The 24,199-nt window shown below is 49.1% G+C and overlaps 2 protein-coding genes across 8 annotated transcripts in view; one reads left to right on the forward strand and one right to left on the reverse strand.

The window, feature by feature from the left end:
• Positions 1-16,861, reverse strand: part of CCND3 (cyclin D3) — a 95,359-nt gene extending 78,498 nt beyond the window's left edge. Inside the window, exon 1 of one of the 2 annotated variants that reach the window (XM_069564441.1) lies at positions 15,979-16,861. In XM_069564441.1, coding sequence (XP_069420542.1) covers positions 15,979-16,485 — 507 coding nt within the window. In that variant the 5' untranslated portion in view covers positions 16,486-16,861. The remainder of the gene's footprint in view (positions 1-15,978) is intronic. The other variant, XM_069564442.1, reaches the window with a different exon arrangement.
• Positions 16,862-17,392: 531 nt separating this feature from the next.
• TAF8 (TATA-box binding protein associated factor 8) overlaps positions 17,393-24,199 on the forward strand; it is a 28,956-nt gene continuing 22,149 nt past the window's right edge. For all 6 annotated transcript variants that reach the window (XR_011251460.1, XR_011251461.1, XR_011251459.1 and 3 more), the window contains exons 1-5: positions 17,393-17,459; positions 18,228-18,384; positions 21,151-21,249; positions 21,569-21,631; positions 22,631-22,755. Coding sequence is in view for 3 of the 6 variants with exons in the window: in XM_069564449.1 (XP_069420550.1) it covers positions 17,415-17,459; positions 18,228-18,384; positions 21,151-21,249; positions 21,569-21,631; positions 22,631-22,755 (489 nt within the window). In the remaining 3 variants the exon portion in view is untranslated. The remainder of the gene's footprint in view (positions 17,460-18,227; positions 18,385-21,150; positions 21,250-21,568; positions 21,632-22,630; positions 22,756-24,199) is intronic.

Here is a 24,199-nt window from a genome sequence, read left to right on the forward strand (position 1 = left end):
TTCTTAACCACTGGACTACCCGGGAAGTCCACGTCTCCTTGATTTTAAGTCCCAGGTTAGAACGTCTAGAAAGTGGTCTGGGGTACTGACTTGAACTCTCAGGAGTCAGGGAGCCTTGGAGAGGCTTCCATAGGGCTGGGGTTGCCTCTGGGCACTACAGGGAGGAATAACCCCCTCAGAACCCCTTGGACCTGCTGTCTCCCCTTACTGGACTGTGAGCTCCCAGAGGGCCAGACTGGGCCCACCCACAGCGAGGACCAGATGTTTGCAGAGCCGGCTATCAGGACCCCTGCATGCCCCTCTTCCCAGCCACCCCACGCCGGCCTTGGCTTCCCAAGACTGGCCACCACCACCATCACCGCCACCCTCTTCTGTTCCTGGGCCTTCCTGGGGTAGCCCCTGCATGAGTCTGAGGGTGGCCCAGTCTGGCAGGTGGAGTCCGGCCCTGGATGAGGCCCCTCTCCATCCGCCTCCGGCCACCTGTCCGGAGCACTCACTCCCTTCCCGACAGCTGGAGAGCGGCCCTGGAACCTCTGGTTAAGAGGTGGGGGGTAGTGTGGGAAGGTTCGGAGGGACCTAAGCCAAGGCTGAGGGGAGGCCCTTCTAGCTGATGGGGGTGCTGAGTGTGCATGGGGTGGGGGGAAGGAGAGAGGGCAAAGTGGGAATCGGGGGTGGGGCCTGAGAATGGAATGTGGAGTTCATTCTCCTGGGGGCGCAGCTGTTTATTTTGATCTTCTCAGTCAGCTGCAGCCTATTCCTTATCTCAGAGCTCAATCCAGACTCCACCTCCTTCCCTGTTGCTGAGCTGCGGAAGGCAGATACTGTGGGACACAGCCCCGCACCCTGCTCTCACTGCCTTAGTCCTCCCCAGCTCCAAGTTGCTAAAAGGGACAGGAGAGAGCAGCACCCCCCACCCCTGACAACCAGAAATGCCTGCTCCATGTTTCAGAGAGGTAACTAGCTCGTGAAACAGTCATCTCACGTTAAGACGCACCCCGCAACTGCCAGGACAACCTGAGCTGTCACCCTGGGTTTGCCAGGGTATTTCAGCTTTATAGGTGGTGGCCTTGGACTTGAAGGGTCTGGCGGATAGTGCTGGCTTAGTTGGGGACTTGAAGCAAGGGCAGCTGTCAACTCCCAGCCACACCAGGCTGTCCTCTCGGCTGTCACACTTACTACTCCTGCCAACTTTTTTTTTTTTTTAACATTTTTTCCTTTTTTGGCTGTGCCACCCAGCAAGTAGGGAATCTTTGTTCCCTAACCCGGGATCGAATTCTCACCCACTGCATTGGATGAGTGGAGTCCTAACCACTGGACCGCTGGGAAAGTTGCATCGTGCCAACTTTTTTAAAAAATTAATTTTGGGTTGTGCTGAGTCTTCGTTGCGGGGCGGGCTTTCTCAAGTGGTGGTGCATGTGCTTCTCATTGCGGTGGCTTTTCTCATTGCAGAGCGAGGGCTCAAGGGCTCACAGGCTTCAGGAGTTCCACCTCCCAGGCTCTAGAGTTGTGACGCATGGGCTTAGTTGCCCTGCAGCGTGTGGGACCAGGGATCGAACCCGTGACCCCTGTACTGGCAGGCAGATTCTTAACCACTGCACCGGCAGGGAAGTCCCGCTGTGCCAACTGTTTACTTGGCACCTTATGTCTCCAATGCGATGATGTGAAAACAATAAGACTGATTTTCTATATGATTATGGAAACACAACTCATGACTTGTTTTGCATTTCTCTTGTCATTACAGAACTGGAACATTTAGAAAAAGGGGAAAAAGTGAAAAAGAAATCATCCATAGTTCTACTGCTTCCCCCAAACAACTGCTGTTAACATTTTGGTATAGTTTCTTCCAGTCTTTTCTCTATGTGTGTGTATATCTCTATGTGTGTACAACAGACAGTTGTCATTTTAATGCTACACATTTATTTAAAAGGTCAAAAGTTTAAGAAGACTGAATATATTGGCAAGGATATGGAATAACTGGAAGCCCCAAGCTCTTCTGGTAGGAATACAAAAGGAAACAACCACTTTAGATTACAGTTAATGTGCCCAGTCTCTCAGTCTGGCTGACTTTGAGACCCCCATAGCCTGTAGCCCGCCAGGTTCCTCTGCTCATGGAATTTTCCAAGCAAGAATTCTGGAGTGGGTTGTCATTCCCTTCTCCAGTAAATGTATTGTATGAACACTTTTGCATCCTAATTTTCTCCTTAACACTACTCTATAGGTAATTTTTGTGATATCACAGATTTTTGCAGTCGACATTTTTAATGACTACTCAATATTCCATGTACTAGATATAGTATATCTTGCTTAACCATACTCTATTGGGAGATGTTTCAGTTGTTCCAGTTTTGTATCACTATATGCCTGTCATTACGGACAAAATTTTTCCCTACATTTAGGACAGAGCCTGGAAAAGTGGGATGACCAAAGCAGAGGGTCAGAATATTCTAGAGCCATTTGATTTGACACCTTTAGCCAAGATGCTTTCTGAAGGGAGAATTTATCACACGGCAAGGTCATCAACAGGCAAGAACACACCCATTTAGACCCACTGCTATCATGTAGGGGCACCACTCTCTCTTATTTTTTCTTGGCCGCACCACACAGCATGCAGGGTCTTAGTTCCCTGACTAGGGATCAAACCCTCAGCCCCTGCAGTGGAAGTGGAGTCTTAACCACTAGACCACAAGGGAAGTCCCTGTTAGGTATCTTTTTATATGTCTAAGTCATGTTACCTTTTGCAGACGGTTCTTTTTTTGGCTGCTGATCCCCTTTCCAACTGCACTGTCACTTCCTTTTGGGAGGTTACCTCTCCCCTAGTGCAAATCGAGGAGCCAACCTGACTGACTTGCAGCATGGAAACCAGAGCGTCTGGCCTGACCATTCCAACCATGCCGGCGGTCCTTCTGCTGAGCCCTTGGGCACTTTGTCAGTTTCTGCTCATTTCCAAAACTTGTTTTCCAGCCTTTCTGATGAGTCTATGGGTTCCCAACCTTCTTCCAATAAATTCCTTTTGCCTCATATTAGACAATCTGTTTCTGTTGCTAACAGAACCTTGAAAATATTGATACCTCGCCAACTTACTGTTTTTCAAATTGCAAGCCAGGACGCTTTACTGGGTCATGAAGTCATGAAGCTATCTGAACCAGCGTTTTTTAAAAATGAAACAACAGAATAAAAAAGATAAGTAAAGTGAAGTATTGTCTAGCTAATGAAACTTGTTTGTTTTATGTATACATATGTGTGTGTATGTGTGCATAAGAAATAGGTTAAAATGAAGACATTTCTAATTTTGAAAAACATTGCCTTTATTGAACTTGAGTAACTTGAGAATAAAGAATAATCAAGAGCAATCTCTCCTAGACGTATTATCTATTTCTCCCCAAATCTTTAGTACTTAGGAAAATGTACTTCCTTTCCAAGAGAACAGTATATTTCAAGGCCCACCCACTATTTTATCTCTATTAATAGCTTGACATCTCCACCCACCCTTTACTTGATGATACTTAATGATAATGGACATCTTTTCCTCTTGGTCTTTAAATTTCTGTTAATGGCACCAATATTCTGCCACCCACCTAGGCTGAAATATCCCGTAGTAGTCTAGTCCTTGAACGCTCCTTCATTCATTTACTGACTACCTACTGCATCCCAGAAGGACAGGAGACGAGAGAGCAGCAAACGATAACACATGGGCACATACTTCATCTTTGGAGTACACATGGTACCTAACAGGGAAGAGCAGAGCGATTTCACAGTGCCAGTGACTCTTCATACCTTCCTACCGAATAACTACTAAGTTCTGTCGCTTCTACCTTCAAAATATTTTGCCAAATCGCCCCCCACCCTTGTTTCCATTCCTACTGCATCACCCTAGTTTCAATCCTTTTTATTTTGTGTAGGCTCTCTTCTTGCCTACTGCCCTACTGAAATCTATTCTGATCATGTCACCTCTTTGCTCACAAGTTTTCAGTGATGGACTTTCCTGGTGGTCCAGTGGTTAAGGATCCGCCTGCCAATGCAGGGGACACCGGTTTGGTCCCTGGTCCAGGAAGATTTCACATGCCATGAGGCAACGAAGCCCATACATCACTAGTGAGCCCTTGTACCTACAGCCTGTGCTCCACAACAAGAGAAGACATCACAGTGAGAAGCGCATGCGCCGTAATGAAGAGACGCTCCCACTGGCCACAGCTGCAGAAAGCCCGTGAGCAGCAACAGAACCCCAGCACAGCCTAAGTCTTCAGTGGCTTCCCATTACCTCCTAAACGAGTCCTAACTCCCCAACCCAACATTGTTTATTTGGCTTCTCCACCACTGCCCCAAAGTTTCTTTCTAGCTGCATGTCCACTAATCCACAGTCCACCGGGTCCTCTCTTCCCAACCACATAACTGTGTGAGGCCTGATTTTCTTCATACAAATCAATCAAAACAACATATTGAAACAGACTGAAGCAGGAGCAGATATGAGAACCCAGCTGTCTTCTACTAAGCTGGGCATTAAGGAGATTTTTGAAAAATATAAAACAAGGCCACACTGCAAATTTTTTTGTTTTGGAAAATACAGTTATCATCTTATAAAAAATATAATGCTATGTTACTGCAACGATCTTTATTGTTACTTTAAAGGAATTAATAAATATTTTTAAAATTTTGCACTTAACACTTTTTATTAGAAGTCAAACGTCGGTAGCTACCACTTTGAAAAGCAAAAACTTTGGGATTCTAAATCATTTTTAAGGGTGTAGAGTGATCCTGAGATTAGAAAGTTTGAGAACTGCTGCCTGAGATCTAACAAGTCAGTTAAAGCAGACACAGGGGTCTCTGAAATGCCCCAGCTTTCCCCCCTTACTCAAGTGTTTTAACTCCCTGCCCCAGTCTGTTGCTGGAGTTTTTAAACCATTAAAAAAATAGGCAGTGGTAATAGCAGAGACATTACTTTGCCAACAAAGGTCCATATAGTCAAAGCTATAGTTTTTCCAATAGTCATGTATGGATATGAAAGCTGGACTATAAAGAAAGCTGAGCACCGAAGAATTGATGCCTTTGGACTGTGGTGTTGGAGAAGGCTCTTGAGAGTTCCTTAGACTGCAAGAAGATCAAACCAGTCCATCCTAAGGAAATCAACCCTGAATATTCATTGGAAAAACTGACGCTGAGACTGAAGCTCCAATACTTTGGCCACCTGATTTGTGAGCCAGCCGATTCATTAGAAAAGACCCTGATGCTGGGAAAGATAGAAGGAAGGAGGAGAAGGGGATGACAGAGGATGAGATGGTTGGATGGCATCACTGACTCGATGGACATGAGTTTGAGCAAGCTCTGGGAGCTGGTGAAGGGTAGGGAAGCCTGGTGTGCTGCAGTCCATGGGGTCACAAAGAATTAGACACGACTGAGCAACTGAACAACATATAAAGAATAATTATTATTATAGAAATAATAGTGACTATAGAAACAGTCATCAGTTGTACTAGAATCAATAATAATATAAAGAATAAATAAGCCTGGGGACTTCCCTGGGGGTCCAGTGTTGAGGTCTCTGTATTTCCACAGCAGTAGGCATGAGTTCCATCCCTGGTTGGGGAACTAAGATCCCATAAGTCATGCAGGGGGGTCAAAAACAACAACAAACAATAGGGACTTTCCTGGTGGTCCAGTGGCTAAGACGCAGGGGGCCCCAGGTTTGATTCCTGGTCAGGGAATTAGATTCCACACACTGCCACTAAGAGTTCACTTGCCTCAACTAAAGATCTTGTGTGTTCAGAAAGATGGTAACAACGACCCTATATGCAAGACAGCAAAAGAGATACAGATTTGAAGAACAGACTTGTGAACTCTGTGGGAGAAGGTGAGGGTGGGATGATTTGAGAGAACAACACTGAAACATGTATATTACCATATGTGAAATAGATCACCAGTCCAAGTTCGATACATGAAACAGGGCACTTAAAGCCGGTATGCTGGGACAACCCAGACGGATGGGATGGGGAGGGAGGTGGGAGGGGTGTTCTGGACAGGGGGACACATGTATACCCGTGGCTGATTCATGTCAATGCATGGCAAAAAACACCACAATATTGTAATTAGTCTTCAATTAAATTAATTTTTTTAAAAAAGATCCCATGTGCCACAACTAAGACTTGGTGCAGCCAAGTATATATATATATGTATATAAAGAATAAATAAGCCTAATAATTGTCATAGGCTTTTAGCTAAAAAAAACAAACCTCAGATATTCAGAGAAGAAAAAGATAAAGAAACAATCACCATTTAAAACTGCTCCTGAATATCTTCCCATCAAGTCCACTCCTCTTTCATTTTTCTCAAATGGCACCTCTGCAGAGACATTCCTGGTAAATCCATCCACAAGAAACTGTTCCTTCCTCCAGATTCCCACAGCACTGTCACTCCAACCTTTCCTGCCAGCCAGGAAACCAGTAAGAGTCCAGTGAATGCATACTGAATTCCTAAATATGCACATTGAACTATCACAAATTCAGTGCTGTCCACTGGAGGAGGTCCCCAACAGCCTCAGAAAACCACTTACATTGGTTTCGTATGATTCGAGCCCTTCCCCAAACTCAGCATAATGGTTCCACCAAAGACGCGGCCATCTGTCTCAATGAAAACAGCTATGCTGGAGATCCTTAGATAATGTCCAAGCCATGCACAGTGTGTTTTATGAGCAGTTTAAGGAGACCTTAATAGTAATGTTGATGTGTTTTGCTTTTACACTGACTGTGAACCCAACACAGCACAAAACGTGGCTCTAGGGCTTCCCTGGTGCCTCAGGAGTAAAAGAATCCGCCTGTCAAATGCAGGTTCCATCCCTGGGTCAGGCAGATCCCACATGCCGCCACGGAGGAGCTAAGCCCGTGCGTCACAGCTCTTGAGTCTGAGCTCTAGATCCTGGGGATGTAACTAGTGAGCCCTCGCACCACAACTGCTGAAAAACTCGTGCCCTACAGCCCATGCTCCACGACAGGAGAAGCCACCACGAGGGAGCAGCCCCGGCTCTCCACAACTGGAGAGAATCCTGCGCAACAGTGAAGACCCAGGACAACCACAAACGAAATCAACAATAAAAATAAGTAAATGTGGTTCTACTGTCAATGAGGAATGGACAGGCCCTCTGAGGCTTACAGATATTGTTGGAGGGACATGCCAGGTGGCTGGGCCATGAGTCCTACATCTACGCAGTCCTGTCTTCAGGGCAGGGTACGTGGCTGCCACCCTGGGCTGGGGCTGCTGCCCATTCTGGGGTGGAGTATCTGGAAGGTGAAGTTGCAGGCCCAGCACTAGGACCCAGCTTCACCACCAACTCCAGAGGTGTGCCACAGCCACTGCCCTGGTGCCACACCCCTGCCAAGGAGAGAAAGGAAAATGCGGGGGGAGGGGACGGAGCTGGAAGAAAAGCTTGTTTGCACCATGTTGCAGTTAGGGCGGCTGTGGTCGGGCTGATTCATCCAGGGCTCCCCAGAAAGGTCAGGGCCCCAGCCCCACCTAGCAGAGCTCACATCGCCACCACCCACCCCTGCTTCCTGGGTAGCTGCAACACCTGACCTGCCTGCTGGGGCAGGGGCGGGGTCCTCCTGGTTCCTTCCCTGCCATCTTGCTTGGCTTAGGGGACAAGCCTGCAGCTCCAGCCAGGAGCACCGAAGGATAGGGGAGGCTTTGGGACACACAGAGACAGCTCAGGGGCCTACCTGCCTGTTCTGCCCCGTCTTAATGCTGTGTTCAGGACGTCTTGACAGGGAACCTGGGGTCCACTCACACTCCTTGGTGGGAGTGCCCTCCAAAGTGCACATTCACACACACACACACACACACACACACACACACACACAGTGTGCATGAAAGGTCCAACTCCAGTACGGCTGAGCTCCTTTGCTGCTCACTTGAAACTATCAAAACATGTTTGACTCTTTGCGACCCCATTTCTCCAGGCCAGAATACTGGAGTGGGTAGCCGTTACCTTCTCCAGGGGATCCTCCTAACCCAGGGATCAAACCCAGGTCTCCCGTATTCCAGGCGGACTCTTTACCAGATAAGCCACCAGGGAAGCCCTAATCGGCTAAATACCCAATATCAATTTTTTTAACTTTTTTTTTTTAACTAAAAAATATAAAAAGAAGTCTGACTCCAGTCAGAGTTCTTTCAGCCACTGGCCTCTCAACACTAACTGGCTGTATGACCTTGGGCAAGTTATTTAACCTCTGTGCCTCAGTTTCTCTACCTGCAAAATAAGGGAAACCTCAGAGGATTCTTGTGAGGAATAAATGAGAAACAAGTTAATAAATATCCACATTTATTATCAATTTACATGAGCTTCCCAGGTGGCACAGAGGTAAAGAATCCGCCTGCCAATGCAGGAGATACAAGAGATGTGGGTTCAATCCCTGGATTGGGAAGATCCCTTGGAGGAGGAAATGGCAACCCATTCCTGTATTCTTGCCTGGAGACTCCCATGGACAAAGGAGCCTCGGGGGCTACAGTCCATGAGGTTGCAAAGAGTTGGATATGAGCACACACACACACAGCACATTAGAAATTTATGTACACATAGTACATATTACACATAGGCACCTCCCAGCGCATGGATGTATCGTGCAAACATGTGCTCTATTATCCCAACATCTTCGCTGCCACCCGTCTGCAAAGAAATGAGGGTTCAGAGAAAATCCACACAATAGATTCCTACAAGAAACACCCAACTCTAAGAGCTGCACGTGAGGTGAAGCAGGGGACACGCAAGACTTCTGAGGACCACCCAGGAGGCACCAAGCTCATGTCCAGTGGCTATAAAGAGAGTTTTGAGTTAGAGCCCAAGAGGTTGGGCCCTGAGCAGAAAAAACTCTTGTTTCCTTGGAGACCAAGAGACCCAACAGGAAGAACTCTGCCTGGTCCTAGAGGCAGAATTCTAAGAAAAGATGGTGGCCACCCCTAAGACCAGCAGGTACCAGCTGACGGGAAAGAAAAAGAGACTGGAAACCATTTGAAAGTTCTACACTCTGGCCCAAGCTCAGCCACCCAGCACATCTGAGAGTGCGTAACCCTAAGATCCCCGCTCACTGTGATGAAAATAGACTCCACCTCTGAACAGTCTCCCGATCTGTGGTTCTGTAGTAGATACTGCTTAGAGAAAAGGGAACAGGGCTGGAAGGAAAGCAAAAAGCAGTCCTGATCCCCGGGGCCGTATGCGGGGAAGAAAAAACACTCTTCCCTCCATAATCCAAAGACAGCTTGTGATATCCACTTGCCAGAGAGGAGTAAATCCTCCCTGGGGTCTTATTCCAGGCTGTTTCCTCAGCACCCAGCAGAGTTAGCATAATAAACAGGAGTTTAGGAAGAAGAGTCTATGAAGAGCAGAGAGAGGCCTTCCGGGGGACATGCCGCCTGGCTGGGAGTGCCCTAGTACCCCATCCTCCCGTCCCCTGGCCCTTCCTCCCTCCTCCCACAGCCTCTAACACCCCCAGCTGGAGCCCAAGCCCTGCATCTGCCGGAGGCCCTGCTCCTGGCTTCCTTTCCCAGAACCCGGGGCCCCCCAGGGGAGGGGCTGGGAGGTGCAGCCTGGAGGGGAGAGGACAGAGAACAGGAGGCAGGCCGAGCTGGAGCAAACAGTGCGGGGGCCAGAATTGGGAGTTTCTGGGACAGTCCCAATTTCAAGTATTCTGTCCAACGGTCTGACCACAGGCCAGAACTGTGGGCCGATTTTTATTCTAGAAAAGAGGATGAGATGAAGTCATCGGTGGGATGGCGAGCAAAGATACCAGGGCTGCCCTCTCGTAGCTGGATGGCCCCCACGCCCAGTCCCTGGAGCTCAGGCTGCGGGATGATCGTGAGGATGATATGATGGTGACAGAAGTATCGCGTGTAAGGGTGTATGACCTGCTGGGTAGTTGGCAGGGCTTTGAGCGTATTATCTCCTAAGCCTGGTGCAGAGCGTGGGCCCGGAAGCCTCGGCCCCTTAACTCTGTGTAACCACTTTGTGCCCCAGCTTCCTCGTCTACATAAAGGCATCACAAGGGACTTCCTTGGTGGTTAAGAATGCCCCTTCCAATGCAAGGGATACAGGCTCCATCCCTGGTCCCGGAAAACTCCATGGGCCACGGGGCAACTTAGCTTGTATGCCACAAACACTGAAGCCTGGGCACCCAAAAGCCCACACTCAGCAACGAGAGAGGCCACCACAAGAGGCTCGCGGACTAGAGAGTCGCCCTCACCTCACCACCTGCCCCCCTTACCCCCACCGCAACTAGATCCAGGAGCAGCAGCAAATACCCAGTGCAGCCAAAAAGAACAAAAAAGGCTTCATGATAGTATGTCCCTCACAAAGCCGCTACGAGGACACAAAAAGATCTGATCTGGATATTATAAAGTGCTCAGGAGTGTCAGGACAATTAATCCCCACAATGACTCGGTGAGGAAGGGGCTACCGTTACGCCCACTTGACAGGTAAGGAAACAGTTTCACACAGCCAAGAAGGGGCCAAGCTGGGACTCAAACCAGGGTGGTTTCTGTCTTGAGTCCAGGCTCTCTGAGCCACTCCATGAGAGAAAGCACGGGTTAGGTGCTCACGTGCACAAATCAGACAGGCAAAGGGCCACGACAGACTTCCAGCTCCGAAACTGTCCTGCTGCTTAACCCTCGGTGCCTTGCCTTGCTCCTTCCATACAATGGAACTCCCGCCTAACAGGGTGGTGGTGAGGGGTGGGGAGTGCTTGCAACCGGCGGTTAAGGCCCCTCTCTCTGGGCGTGGCCTCCATGGCGCCCCCTGGCCCCAAGGTTTGTAACTGCACTCTCTGCCCTGGCACAGGCTGAGCCCGGCCTGCCCTGAGGGGGCGGGGAACCCCAGTGGTTCTGGGCCTTTCTAAAGGTCTGAGAGGCTAGAACGCAGATCTGGGCCAACAAACGAGGCACCAGGTAACCGCTCTGGCCCTCCCTCCTTCCTGGGGACAACGCCTGGGCCCCGGCTGGCTCTCCTTAGGAGTGGCTGTCCTAGGGTGGTTCTAAGCACGGTGGGAGAACTGGGCAGGTTGCTGAGGACAAATAGTTTCTGAGAGGCGCGGTTTTGGAGGACCTTAAAAAAAGATGACATGATGCGGGTGTCATGCCCTTGAAGGCTATGAAAGGCCACGCTGACAAGGGCTGCTGGGCTTGCCCTCGGCTCCTAACGCGGCTCCTTCTATCTTCAGGACAAAGGAAAACCAGGGAGGGGAAAGAGCAGGAGGGGAGGGAGGGGACCCCGGGCCTGGGAAGGGAGCCTGCCCTAGCCGGGAAGTGAGCCTATCCCAGCGGCCCAGGCCCACACGTTCCGGCCCGAGCCACGAGGAGACCTGCGACCACATTTCATGGGGACGGTGCTGGGTCAAAAGTGGCTCTCTGGGCCCTGGTGTGTTCACAGCTGGGGATGAGGTCGGGGAAAAGCCCCAGGAAACCAAGCCGGTAGCTGCAGGACCAGGTGGCGCTCTTCAGCCAGCCCATCCAGCAGCCTTGGAGTCGCGCGCTAGGCAACAGCGCCGCCTGGTGGACACATGGGGAGGTAAGTGAAGTGCAAGTCTTTCAGTCGTGTCGGACTCTCTGCGACCCCATAGACTGTAGCCTGCCAGGCTCCTCTGTCCATGGGATTCTCCAGGCAAGAATACTGGAGTGGGGAGCCGTTCCCTCCTCCAGGGCATCTTCCCAACCCAGGGATCGAACCTAGGTTTCCCGCATTGCAGGCGGATTCTTCACCATCTGAGCCACCAGGGAAGGAAGCCCAAGAATACTGGAGTGGGTAGCCTATCCCTTCTCCAGGGGACTTCCCGACCCAGGAATTGAGCCGGGGTCTCCTGCATTGCCGGCGGATTCTTTACCAGCTGAGCTACCAGGAAAGCCCTGGGGAGGTAAGCCAGTCAGTAATCCCATGGGAGGCTTAGAGGCTTAGAAGGAGTTTGAAGGGCTTCACCTGGCAGAAGCCTCACCTGAGCATGTGCTCTATACACCCCTAAATGAGGAACTCACTTCTGCAGAAAGAAGATTAGGCAATTATTTGTTAGAAAGTGTTTATGCTTTGTGGAAATCTGCCTCTACCAGTCCCCTACCTGGGGGCTTCCAAAGGCAGCCTTTCAAATGTCTGAACACAACTACAATAACCCTCCTAAATCTTCTCCCCATTTGCCTCAAACTTCCAGAGTTGTTTAGCACCCACTTACTCTTCCTTTCCTTTCCCTCAGTTATATGGTTGTCTTTTTTCTTTTTGGCTGCACAGAGTCCTGTGAGATCTTAGTTGTTCCTTGGACCAGGGATTGAATCTGGGCCCTTGGCAGTGACAGCGCCGAGTCCTAACCACTGGACCACCAGGGAGTTCCATCCTTTTTAATATTAACTTCCAGAGAATCCCTCTTCCAACTCTATATGCAGGCCACCTCCCTCCCCGCACTAGCAGAATCATTTTAAAACATTTTTGGGTTGGGACTTCCTTGGTGGTCCAGCAGTTAAGACACCCAAGTTTCACAGCAGGGGGAACAGGTTCAATTCCTTGTCAGGGAACTAAGATCTCTGCATGCCATGCAGCTCAGCAAACAACAACAAAAAACCTTGGGATCTCAACCTCCTACTGTGCAGGGTGTGTATTCAGGAAGTTGATGCTCTGATCTGAGGATTAAATAGACATCTGGAGCACAGGCTCTGAAATCAGACCAGGGTTCAAATCTGGGTTCTGCCCCTTACTAGCTCAGGTAAGCTTCTAAGCCTTTCTGAAATTCAGTTTCTTCATCTGTAAATTGGGACTAGAAGCATTTACTTGTTGGCATTATGGTGAATGTGAAATGAGATAAGGCAGGTAGAACAGCTCCTGGCAACATCATTCAGCTCCTAAGTGGCCACTATAATCACATTTGCTAGTGTTTGGGGCTGCAGTGAGTGCTGCGGGCAAGAATAAGGTGAAAGGGCAGAGATGAAAAGAAGACTTTGTGGAGTTAGCTAGCCAAACAACACAAATCCCAGCACAAAATCCAAAAAATGAGTACCATGTTGCAACCCCATTTCCAGGGGGGTCTCTGACCACCTCCACAGTCCCCCCACCCACCTATACACACACACAGAGTACAGGAGCAGGCCTTGACAGCTCTTTGAAACTCAGAGGGTTTAAAATTTAAATGTCTTTGAGGGCAAGAGAAACACACCAAAACAAACACACCTCCGCGCAGCAGAGAAAGGGAAACTTGGCAGGGGCCCCAGAACTTTCCTCACCCCCAGCCCTCCCTAAACTTCCTCTTGTGGTTTCTCAAGAGTACAACCTGTTCTCAAGCAAAAGAACAGCGCCTGGGGCAGTGGGCTGGGGCTTGCCAAGGCTTCCATCACACCCCACCCTACAGGAGGAGGAGGGGGTGTGTGTGCCGAGGAGCAGCCTGGAGGTCCACACAGTTCTGATCTTCACATCCTGCTTACCTGTGATGGAGGTGTGACCACCATCTACCCTCAACTCCCAGCATCAACACCCATCCCCACCTCCACCACCCCACCCCCCGCCCCCGCCACCTGCCCCCGAGACACTAGAGCTAGTCTGACTGCAGGCAGAGAGGGACCTCTGGGCCTCCCCAGATCTGTTTAGAGGCCTCATGTGGGAAATCTAGTTCCAGAGAGATAATGGAACATCAGCAGGAATCCATGGAGCCTCCGCCCTGTGACCTGGCTGGCATCATGGCTGAGTCCCGGTCTGCCTAGAGGGATGCATCTCAGATGTGCAGATGCAGTTTGGGGACGCAGCTCTGGGATGCAGCGGCTGTGAGGAAGAAAGGTGCGTGTCTTAAGACTGCTTAAGGTCACTCCCTGACCATCTTCCTGACTCAGCTACCAAGTTGGGGTCCAGAACATGAAGGATTCTGCTCTTCTTAAAGATTCCCAACAAAAGAAGTGTCTTGGTTTCCCATCTCCCTAGATTCTGGCACATCACCTCCATGCATCTTTCCTGCATCAAACCTTGGTTTATTCCTGTTTGTGAGTGAGGCTTACTCAGGAGAATACACACACACACACACACACACAGGGTCATTAGGAAGGGATACAAGCTCTGTGTAGTCCCCACAACTCTGATCCAGGCCTGCTGGGGCTCCCTGTAAACAGCACCTGCACCCACACTCAGCTAACAAATTGCTCTCCTCTGCATCATTTGAGATACAGGACCACAGACTCCCTTTGGGAAATTCCTAAGCCCCTGGCTTAAGGGCACATTCCATGTGGTCAGTCAAGGAGGTGGGCTATCCCAATGGTTAAGAACAGGGCCTCCCAAGTCAAGTAACCTGGGTTTAAATCCCAACCCTGTCCTCTGGAAAATTATCTCCCCCAGGCCCGAATTTCCTCATCTGTAAGATGGGATATCCCACGGACAGAGGCGCCTGGTGGGCTACAGTCCATGGGGTCGCAAAAAAGTTGGATATGACTTAGCGAGTTAACAACAAAGATGGAGATAATACTAGTGTTCACCTCACAGGACTGTTGGGAAGATTACAGGAGACATTACACCTAAAACATTTGGAAGAGTGCCTGACAGTGCTATATAAGCCTTAGCTAGTGTTCTGAACCCTTGATAGAAATGGAAAAGAGAAGGCACTTGGGACCATGGAGGTCATGGTCTCAAAGACTGGGCAGAGACTGGGATATTGGTGGAATCCTCAGAGATGCTTTTGATCCCGAATTCCTGGGGAGTAGAAGCTCTGACTTGTTTGGCCCTTATGTCCCCACTGTTTAGCCTGTGCAGATAGCGTGGTCTCAGCAGACAACTGAATGAATTCATAAATTGTTGTGTCAGCCATCTCTCAAGTGAGCCTGGGAATTGAAAATACAGAGGCAGCGGCAGGAAAACAATGGCAGATCCACTTCTTTTCACTCACCTCTAGTGCCAAGGAGAACTGAGCTGGGGGCTTAGATTTGTTACAGGAAACAGTCTTAGCATCCAGGGCTGGGGGGTGGGTACCCCAGCATTGTGTGGACTCTCCCTGCTGCACCTACTTGGGAATTTCTGGGGTCCTGGGAACCAGCCCAGAAACATGCCTTTCCCAGAATCCATCCTGTTCATTCCTATCTCTTCTTCGTGTCTAGACAGCAGGGTTAAAGAGAGCAGCAGCTGTTTCTGTGTCCCCATTGTTTCCCAATGCCCAACCCAACAGTCAGGGTTCAGTCCAGCTCTGTAGAATGAGTAAGCTGCCCACAAAGACCCCACCACTTTTCTGCCTGCTGACTTTCCATCATTGAGAACCCAACTTAAATGTCCTCTTCTCTCTGAAGCCTTCCCAGCCACCCCAACTTGGCATCTTGTCTCTGTTGTTCTATGACTCAGGCGAGATCACTGTGGATGAATAACACCTTTGTACCCTCAGCATCCCAGCCAAATCCCAGACACACAGTAGGTGCTCAATCAATGTTTGCAGATGAATACATTAAGGCTCCCTCAGTAACAGCAACCAATGTCTTCAGTTACTCCTCTTGTTGACACATTGAAAGACACAGAAGAGGCTAGAGCCATCACTTGTCGGTAGATGCCATCTACCCATCAGACACTAGAGAGACCACCATTGCGAGACCCCTCTCTGCCGTCCTGTCTTCCAGCCTGCTCCCCCGGCCCCGGCTGGCAGAAGGGCCCCAAGGCTCCCTGCCCACCCTCTGCCCTCCCTCAGCCTCCCAGTTCATCTCTGAGGTATGCAGAACGACAACAGAAAGCCCAGTGAGGGCACTGGGCTTCCAGTTCAGCTTGGAGGGGGTCTGTGCGGACACAGAGAAAGCAGAGAGCTTTGGGGGGGGCTTCTCTGCCCTTCAGCCACGTGCAACTCAGAGAGAAAGTGAGTTGAGCTTTGAGAGACAACGGGAGGTGATGAGACGCAGTGACCTCTCTAACCACCGCCCCCCATCCCCGATCCCCCGCCAGTCTCAGCTTGGAGGTTCCAGGAAAGCAGGGTGTCGCTGACACCCATCTATCTTGGTTTCTCCAGCCCTCAAGCCTACCTTCTCGGCAGGTGAGCCCCCGGAGCATCGACCGTGGCCGCAAACACTCTCTCCCGCCGCCTCTGGCTTCTGTCTCTGGGGAGGTGTGTGTGTGTAGGGGGGTCGCCACCTCCAGCCTCGGGGAGGGGCGTGCACCCCTCCCCCAGGCGCCCAAACAGAACCAGCCTCCGCTGCCGCAGACGCGGCGTGTTTACAAAGTCGGCGCCTCGCCGCCAATCCCGAGTTTAAAGCTGGGCAGGAAGTGGGGAAGAGGGGGCGGGGGAGACAAAGGGGCTGGGTGCTCCGCTCAGCGAAGGTTTGGGCCCCGACTCCTCCCGGCGGTTCGCCGGGCGCCGCGATCCTGGCCCTCAGACGCCGCCCCACGCGTGCCACGCGCCCCAGGTGAGGGGGTGATGGGGGTGCCCCCCAGGCACAAGTGCTCCCGGCGGGCAGGCGCTGCGCAGGATTCCAGTCATCGGCCTCTGAGCATTTTCCACTCATCCGTTCGCCACGCAGGAAATAAAACATTAGGCGCTGTTTCTTGACCTCTTAAGTCTGCACATGATAGACCCTTCGTCTGTATTAGCTCACCCCCAACCCCTATCCATCTCATCCCATCCTAGTTTTACAAGAGAGGAAACTGAGGCACAGTGAAGTCAGGCAATGTATCCGAAGACCCAGAGCTGGCGAGTTCTGAGGTTCAAATCCAGCCTCTGCGTCCTGCCAGACACCCGCAAACGGGACGGTGCAGGGAAGACCCCCGCCCTCTCATCCGGAGGAGGCTGACCCGCGAGCGAACCACAGAAAACCACAGGCACCGCGTGGACGCAACGGCCTGGGAGGGAGACCGGCGAGCGACAGCCTCCAGCCAGCGGCGCCTTCAGGCTCGCCCGCAAACGCCTGCAGATTCACACAGGGCGAGAGGGCAGCGTGATGCACCGGAACACCAGAACTGGGTGGCTGTGAAGCTCTAGTTCCAAGTGGGGCTGCGGAGACCCCAGCACAAAACAGGGTTTCCCTTCAGATTTCCCGCTCATAAGAATCACCTGGAGACTTAAGAATACAGGTTCCCAGGCCCCTCTCTTAGAGAGCAAATCATGGGGACCCGGCGGAACCCCACACAACCATCCAGGAAAGTTCGGAGCGTCCCAGGGATGTGCTTTTCATGAAAAAGCGATTTCATTTAAAAAAAGGTGTGAAACCGTGGGCTCATTTTCCGGGGCAAACTTCCGGGGCTAACTGAACCCACCGCTCACAAAAGGTCACGTGAGCCGGGGTTGGGGTGGGGGGTCACCCTGCGGACCTCGCAAGGCCTCGGAAAGCTCCGCCCGGCACGCTTCGCCCCGCCCCTGGCTCCCGCCCCGCCCCTGGCTCCTGCCCCGCCCCTGGCTCCCGCCCCGCCCCTTGACTACAAGTCCCGTCGTGCCCCGCACTCGCGCACATTACGCCAGGGCAAGATGGCCGACGCGGCGGCCACTGCCGGGGCTGCGGGCTCCGGAACGGTAAGGGCGGGAGGCAGGCGCGGGGCCGGAGCCGAGAAAGTCGGGGCATTCCCGACTTTCCCCCTATCCGGGCTAAGAGCCCATACCCAGAAACCCAGCTCCACCCTGAACCCTGCGTGGAGGAGGGTCTTTCAGGCCGTACGTGACTGCCACCCCCCCGCCCCCTCCCCCGCCATTCTCGAGACTTGGCGGCGGCCTCCGGAGTCGGTGGACCTGTGTACTGATTGGCCCGTTCTTTGTTGGGGGGGGGGTTGGGAACCCGGAACAGCTCCTGATTGGTCCACTGAGGCCGTTTTCGCCTTCTTATTGGCCCGCTAAAGTTGGGGAGGGATTCGCATTTCAAAATAATTTAGGTTTCCTACTTTTTCTGTCCTCTTAGCTTCATGTGTTGTTTGTTGCTTTGACTCTCCTCGTTAGTGAAATGGTATGGAGATGGGAAGAACGAGAGAGAGAGATCACTTTTTTTCTGGGAGATGGGCACGAGTTCCAGTCCCATCATGCATGTTTCTTCAGCTATATATTCTGAAAATCTGCTAAAATAGAAAAAACAGCCGCTTTGTGTTATGAAATTGTTAAGTGTTAGGTAGGCAGAAAGGTTGTCTCCGAATTTAGAGCCCCTAGGATGCTCAGTTACTGTTCATTTGGCCAAGAGTACCGATAAGTATTTAGCAAAAGAACCTTTGCTTGCCAGTGACAGTATGTGAGCTCTAATTGCATCATTGTCCAGTGAATAAAAATGTTCTCTGTTTCTGGGCTGCTGATTCACAGAGATCAGGAAGTAAACAGTCCACTAACCCTGCTGATAACTACCATCTGGCCCGGAGGCGAACCCTGCAAGTGGTTGTGAGCTCCCTGCTGACAGAGGCAGGGTTTGAGAGTGCTGAGAAAGCATCTGTGGAAACATTGACAGAGATGCTGCAGAGCTGTAAGTACCAGGAAACAATAGGAAACAGTAGGCCTTCTTCCAGTCAAACATCTGTTCTGTGTCCTGCATCATGATAGTGTTGAAAAGGTTTAAGAAAAGGAAGGACATTGTTAAGCGACTAACAGGCTTTAGAATAAGATAGACCTGGGTGTAAGTTCTCACTCTGCCACTTAATAGCTTGGGTCAACCACTAAACTTCCTGAACCTCAATTTCCTTATTTCTGAAAAGGGGTAATAATTTGCACACTTTGGAGTTTTGAGTATAAGTGAGATATATATGAAAACAGTCAAAGCTGAGAATGTAAGCCCTCAATGACTTGTAGGTGGTGTTATTGTTACTGTTTGTTCTCTATGCTCAAATAATTTACACTTTTATTGGAGAGTCAGGATTAAGTCCCATGATATAGATGCCACACATTATATAATCAAATGCTATATTATGTGATACAAAGAGTGAGGGAGGATAAGTTTTAGAAAATGGAAAATAAACACCACCACTGCTTTTAAAAGGAAGTATCTTAAGATTTAGGAGCCTGGAATGGTCTCACACAGGCTTGTGCATAATCAGTGTATTTCCCTCTTTGGGCCTTGGGTAGGGAAGGATGAGATGAGGGATTGGGCATTAAGGTGTTTTGGGAGGAATCATCCCTGTGAATGGAAGTGAGAGAAAGGTTTAGGCAGAGAGGGAAAAGTTGAAACAAAGAATTGGCCAGCTCAGCAGGGAACCCTGGAGGGATTATTGCTCATCAGAGTTTCTGACATCAGGTCCCCAAAGCCCTGCCTTTGCAGTCTTGATCAGTCATGGATGTGGGCTGCTCCAGGAAGGGTGTGATCTGGGGTGAGATGACTCTCTGCAGCTGATGTTTGGGACTTCAAACTACCAAATGTTTTCCTAAAGCAGCTATCTCAAACCCCTTTAGATTCTTAAATATTGAGGGTCCTAAGGAATTTTGTATACATGGGCTTTTTTTTTTAATGATACGCTCTTTTTTTAAAAAAAATAAGCTTTTTTGGAGGTGAGGGGCTGCTCTAGGTCTTTGTTGCTGTGTGCAGGCTTCCTGCAGATGCAGCGAGCAGGGACTACTCTAGTTGCAGTGCACAGGCTTCTCATTGCAGTGGCGTCTCTTGTTGCAGAGCACAGGCCCTAGGGTGCACGGGCTTCAGTCGTTGCAGAGTGTGGACTTGGTAGCTGTGGTACGTGGACTTACTTGCCCTGCGGCAAGTGGAATTTTCCTAGACCAGGGATTGAACGTGTATCTCCTGCATTGGCAGGTGGATTCTTAACCACTAGACCATGAGGGAAATAGCAACATGGGCTTTATGTGGAGAGATTTTGTCACATTAGAAAATGAAATTGAGAACATCCTAAAACATAAGGATGCACACGGACACATTCCATTAGCCAGCAGAGCCATGACGTCATCCCAGGTGACATAGCCTCTGGAGAACATGGCAGAGAGTGAGAGTAGAAAAAGTCAAAGAATGTCTCATTTTATTATGAAAATGCTTAAGTCCACAGGCTTTTTGTGTTTGTGTAAAATGGAGCACAATTTCAGAATTTTCCCGAAACTGCTCATCCACCCCTGAAGCCCATTCATAGAGCCCAGCTTCCTGTTTCCCCTTTCCCCTGAGGGACTTCTGAGTGACTGAAAAAGAGGTTTCAGCTTCAAGTAGAAGAGAAAAAACCTGACACCCAAATAGTAAGACCTTTTTTTTTTTTTTTTTGATGGCACAATATACATAGCATAAAATTACCATTTTAATTACTTTTAAGCATTCAGTAGTGTTAAATATAGTCACAGTGGTATCAACCATCAGCACTATCTGTTTTCAGAACTTTACTTTTTCATGGTTCTGAACAGTAACTCTGTATCCATAAACAACAGCCCCTCATCCCTCCTTCCTCCCAGCTCCTGGTAACCTCTAATCTAATTTTTGTCCCTATGGATTTTCTTTTTTTCTATGTACCTCATTTAAGTGGAAGCTTAAAATGTTTGACTGGTTGGGTTATTTTGCTTAGCATGACGTTTTTGGAGTTCATTCGTAGGCTTCTCTGGTGGTCCAGTGGTTAAGAATCTGCCTTGCAATGCCGGGGACACAGGTTCAATCCCTGGTTCAAGAAGATTCCATACACCATGGGGCTGCTAAGGCCATGAGCTCTAGAGCACGTGCTCCACAATAAGACAAGCCACCACAGTGAGAAGCCCACGCTCCACAAGGAAGAGGAGCCCCCCCACTCTCTGCAACTAGAGAAAGCCTATTCGTAGCAACAAAGACCCAACACAGCCAAAAATTTAAAAATTAATAAGTAAATAGATATTTTATAAAACACAGGAAACCTAGATGGGAGGGAGTTTGGAGGAGAATAGATACATGTATATTATGACTGAGTCCCTTTGCTGTCTGCCTGAAACTGTCACAATATTGTTAATTGCACTGGCTATACTCCAATATAAAATATAAAGTTAAGAAAAAAAACAAAAAGTTCATTCATATTGTATCTTATATCAGAACATCATCCCTTTTGAAGGCTGAGTAATATTCCATTAAAGGTATAGACCACATTTTCTGGATCCATTCCTCTGTGGATGGGCGTTGGGTTGTTTCTCCATTTTGGCTGCTGTGAACATGTACACGCAAGAATCTGTTTGAGGCCCTGTTTTCCTTTCACTTGGGTATATACCTAGGAGTGGAGTTGCTGGCTCATGTGATCATTCTGTAACCGTTTGGGAACTGAGAACAAGACTTTCTGCTTTTGATCCTTAGACATTTCAGAAATTGGAAGGAGTGCCAAGTCTTACTGTGAGCACACAGCCAGGACCCAGCCCACACTGTCAGATATTGTGGTCACCCTTGTCGAGATGGGTGAGTACATCTCCAGTTTCCATTTCTTCAGTGCAGCTGAGTTGGGAACATGAGAGAGAGAGGAGTCCCCAGGAGGCAGGCCAGTCTGCTGAATGTTCTTGAATCTCCTCGTGAGTCTCCTGGTTTGCTTTCAACTTGACAGTTATCAAAAGAGGGTTCCTCTGAACCCCTGTAAGAGACCTCTTAACTCCTTTGGGGGACTCTGTTGCAGCTTCTTTTGAGTGGCAGCAGTCAGGAGTTTAAACTGTTTCACCACAGCATTACTTCCCCTTCCATATTTAGTGGCCTAGGCAGTGATTTTTGTTTTCCTATTTCTTAGGTTTCAATGTGGACACTCTCCCTGCATATGCAAAACGGTCTCAGAGGATGGTCATCACTGCCCGTAAGTGACTGCGAACCGAGATATCCGGTAGTGCTCAATTAATGCTGGTGGAGTGAAGTAATTGAATAGGGCAGGAACTGGTATGTAGCTACTGCCTCAGTGCAGGCTCCTTTCCATGATTTGGGGCTACCTACAGTGTCATCTTGATTTGGACCGATAGAATTAGGTTGTGAAATTCACTCACCACAAAGGCAAACCATCCCGATGCTACTTGAGAAATATGAGAGTTCCTGTTCCTGCTTAGATCAAGAATCAGTAAACTATGGGTACTGTGGCCCACCACCTATGTTTGTAAATAAACCTTTGTTGGTACACAGCCACATTTACTTATTACCTATGGTTGCTTTCTTGCTCTAATGGCAGGGTTCAGTAGTTGTGACAGACTGCATGGCTTGCAAAACCTAAAATATTTACTTTTTGTCCCTTTATACAAAAAGTTTGATGATCTCTGCCTTCGATACACTGAGCACCATAAACTGAGTTGGAGTAACTAGTTTGGGTTTATGGAACCTGGCAAGAATTCACTAGTCTTTTTTTGTTTTTTTTTCATCACTTTTTTCAGGCTGGCATCTTTTTAGGAATACCTCTCAAGGCAGCAGTGGAAGGTGCCGTTTTTAATCCCCTCCTCACTTAACTTTCCCTGGCTCAGTGTTTGTCTTTGTTACCCAGATTCTTGAAAAGAGCGAGCAGCCCACCTAACTTGCTTAGTTCCTCAGGCCTCTCTTTTACCTAGTTAACTTGTCACAGCCACCAACTCACCTACCTGAGAGGCATGCAGGCAGATTATTGTACATGGGAATGTCACCCCAGATTATGCAGAGGTTGGGGGCAGAGGTACCCTTTCAGGTCCTCAAGCCATCGAACGCCTTTTATTAGTAGAAGTACAAACTGCCTGTTGCATAGAACACTAAGGTCCAGCATTTATTTTGAGAAAAGGAGGGTTGGGTTAGAGACGCAAGACCTCTGGTGGAATCGTAACCAGTCATAACTCTGTTGCAGCTCCGGTGACCAATCAGCCGGTGACCCCCAAGGCCCTCACTGCAGGACAGAACCGACCCCACCCGCCACACATCCCCAGCCATTTCCCTGAGTTTCCTGACCCCCACACCTACATCAAAACTCCGGTGAGTGATAAGGCCATGCTAGAGGCTGTGACTGATGCAAAAGCAGACTCAATTCTACCTGGCTGTCAGACTGGAGTCCAGAAGTTTATTGGTAACAGGGTAGTTCAGGACTCAGAATGTCTCTCCTCCAAAATATCTTCAATTTGGCAAAGGAGAATTATCTTCTGCACTTTGCTGGCAAAAATAGAGTTAATGAAGAAATTGAAGCTGGCACAATTTTGCCTCTCCCGTCCAGACACAAAAGTCAGTTCAGTTGCTCAGTCGTGTCTGACTCTTTGTGACCCCATGGACTGCAGCACACCAGGCTTTCCTGTCCATCACCAACTCCCGGAGCTTGCGCAAACTTGTGTCCATCAAGTTGGTGATGCCATCCAACCATCTCAACCTCTGTCATCCCTTTCTCTCCCCAGCTTCAATCTTTCCCAGCATCAGGGTCTCTTCCAGTGAGTCAGTTCTTCACATCAGGTGGCCAAAGTATTGGAGTTTCATCATCAGTCCTTCCAATGAATATTCAGGATTTCCTTTATGATGGACTGGTTGGATCTCCTTGCAGGCCAAGGGACTGTCAAGAGTCTTCTCCAACACCATAGTTCAAAAGCATCAATTCTTTGGCACTCAGCTTTCTTTATAGTCAACTCTCACATCCATACATGACTACTGGAAAAACCTTAGCTTTGACTATACGGACTTTTGTTGGCAAAGTAATGTCTCTGCTTTTTAATATGCTGTCTAGGGTGGTCATAGCGTTTCTTCGAAGGAGCAACCATCTTAATTTCATGGCTGCAGTCACCATCTGCAGTGATTTTGGAGCCCAAGGAAACAGTCTGTTACTGTTTTCATTGTTTCCGCATCTATTTGCCATGAAGTGATGGGACTGGATGCCATGATCTTAGTTTTCTGAATGTTAAGTTATAAGCCAACTTTTTCACTCTCCTCTTTCACTTTCATCAAGAGGCTCTTTAGTTCCTCTTCATTTTCTGCCATAAGGATGGTCTCATCTGCATATCTGAGATTACTGATATTTCTCCCAGCAATCTTGATTCCAGCTTGTGCTTCATCCAGCCCGGCATTTCACATGATGTACTCTGCATATAAGTTAAATAAACAGGGTGATAATATATAGCCTTAACGTGCTCCCTTCCAAATTTGGAGCCAGTTTTTTGTTCCATGTCTGTTTCTAACTGTTACTTCTTGACTTGCGTACAGATTTCTCAGGAGGCAGGTCAGTTGGTCTGCTATTCCTGTCTCTTGAAGCATTTTCCACAGTTGGTTGTGATCCACACAGTCAAAGGGGCAGGTCAGTTGGTCTGCTATTCCCGTCTCTTGAAGCATTTTCCACAGTTTGTTGTGATCCACACAGTCAAAGGCTTTGGCATAGTCAATAAAGCAGATGTTTTTTTGGAACTCTCTTACTTTTTCAATGACCCAACAGATGTTGGCAATT

This window comes from Ovis canadensis, chromosome 20 (assembly GCF_042477335.2).
Source record: "Ovis canadensis isolate MfBH-ARS-UI-01 breed Bighorn chromosome 20, ARS-UI_OviCan_v2, whole genome shotgun sequence".
NCBI lineage: Eukaryota > Metazoa > Chordata > Mammalia > Artiodactyla > Bovidae > Ovis > Ovis canadensis.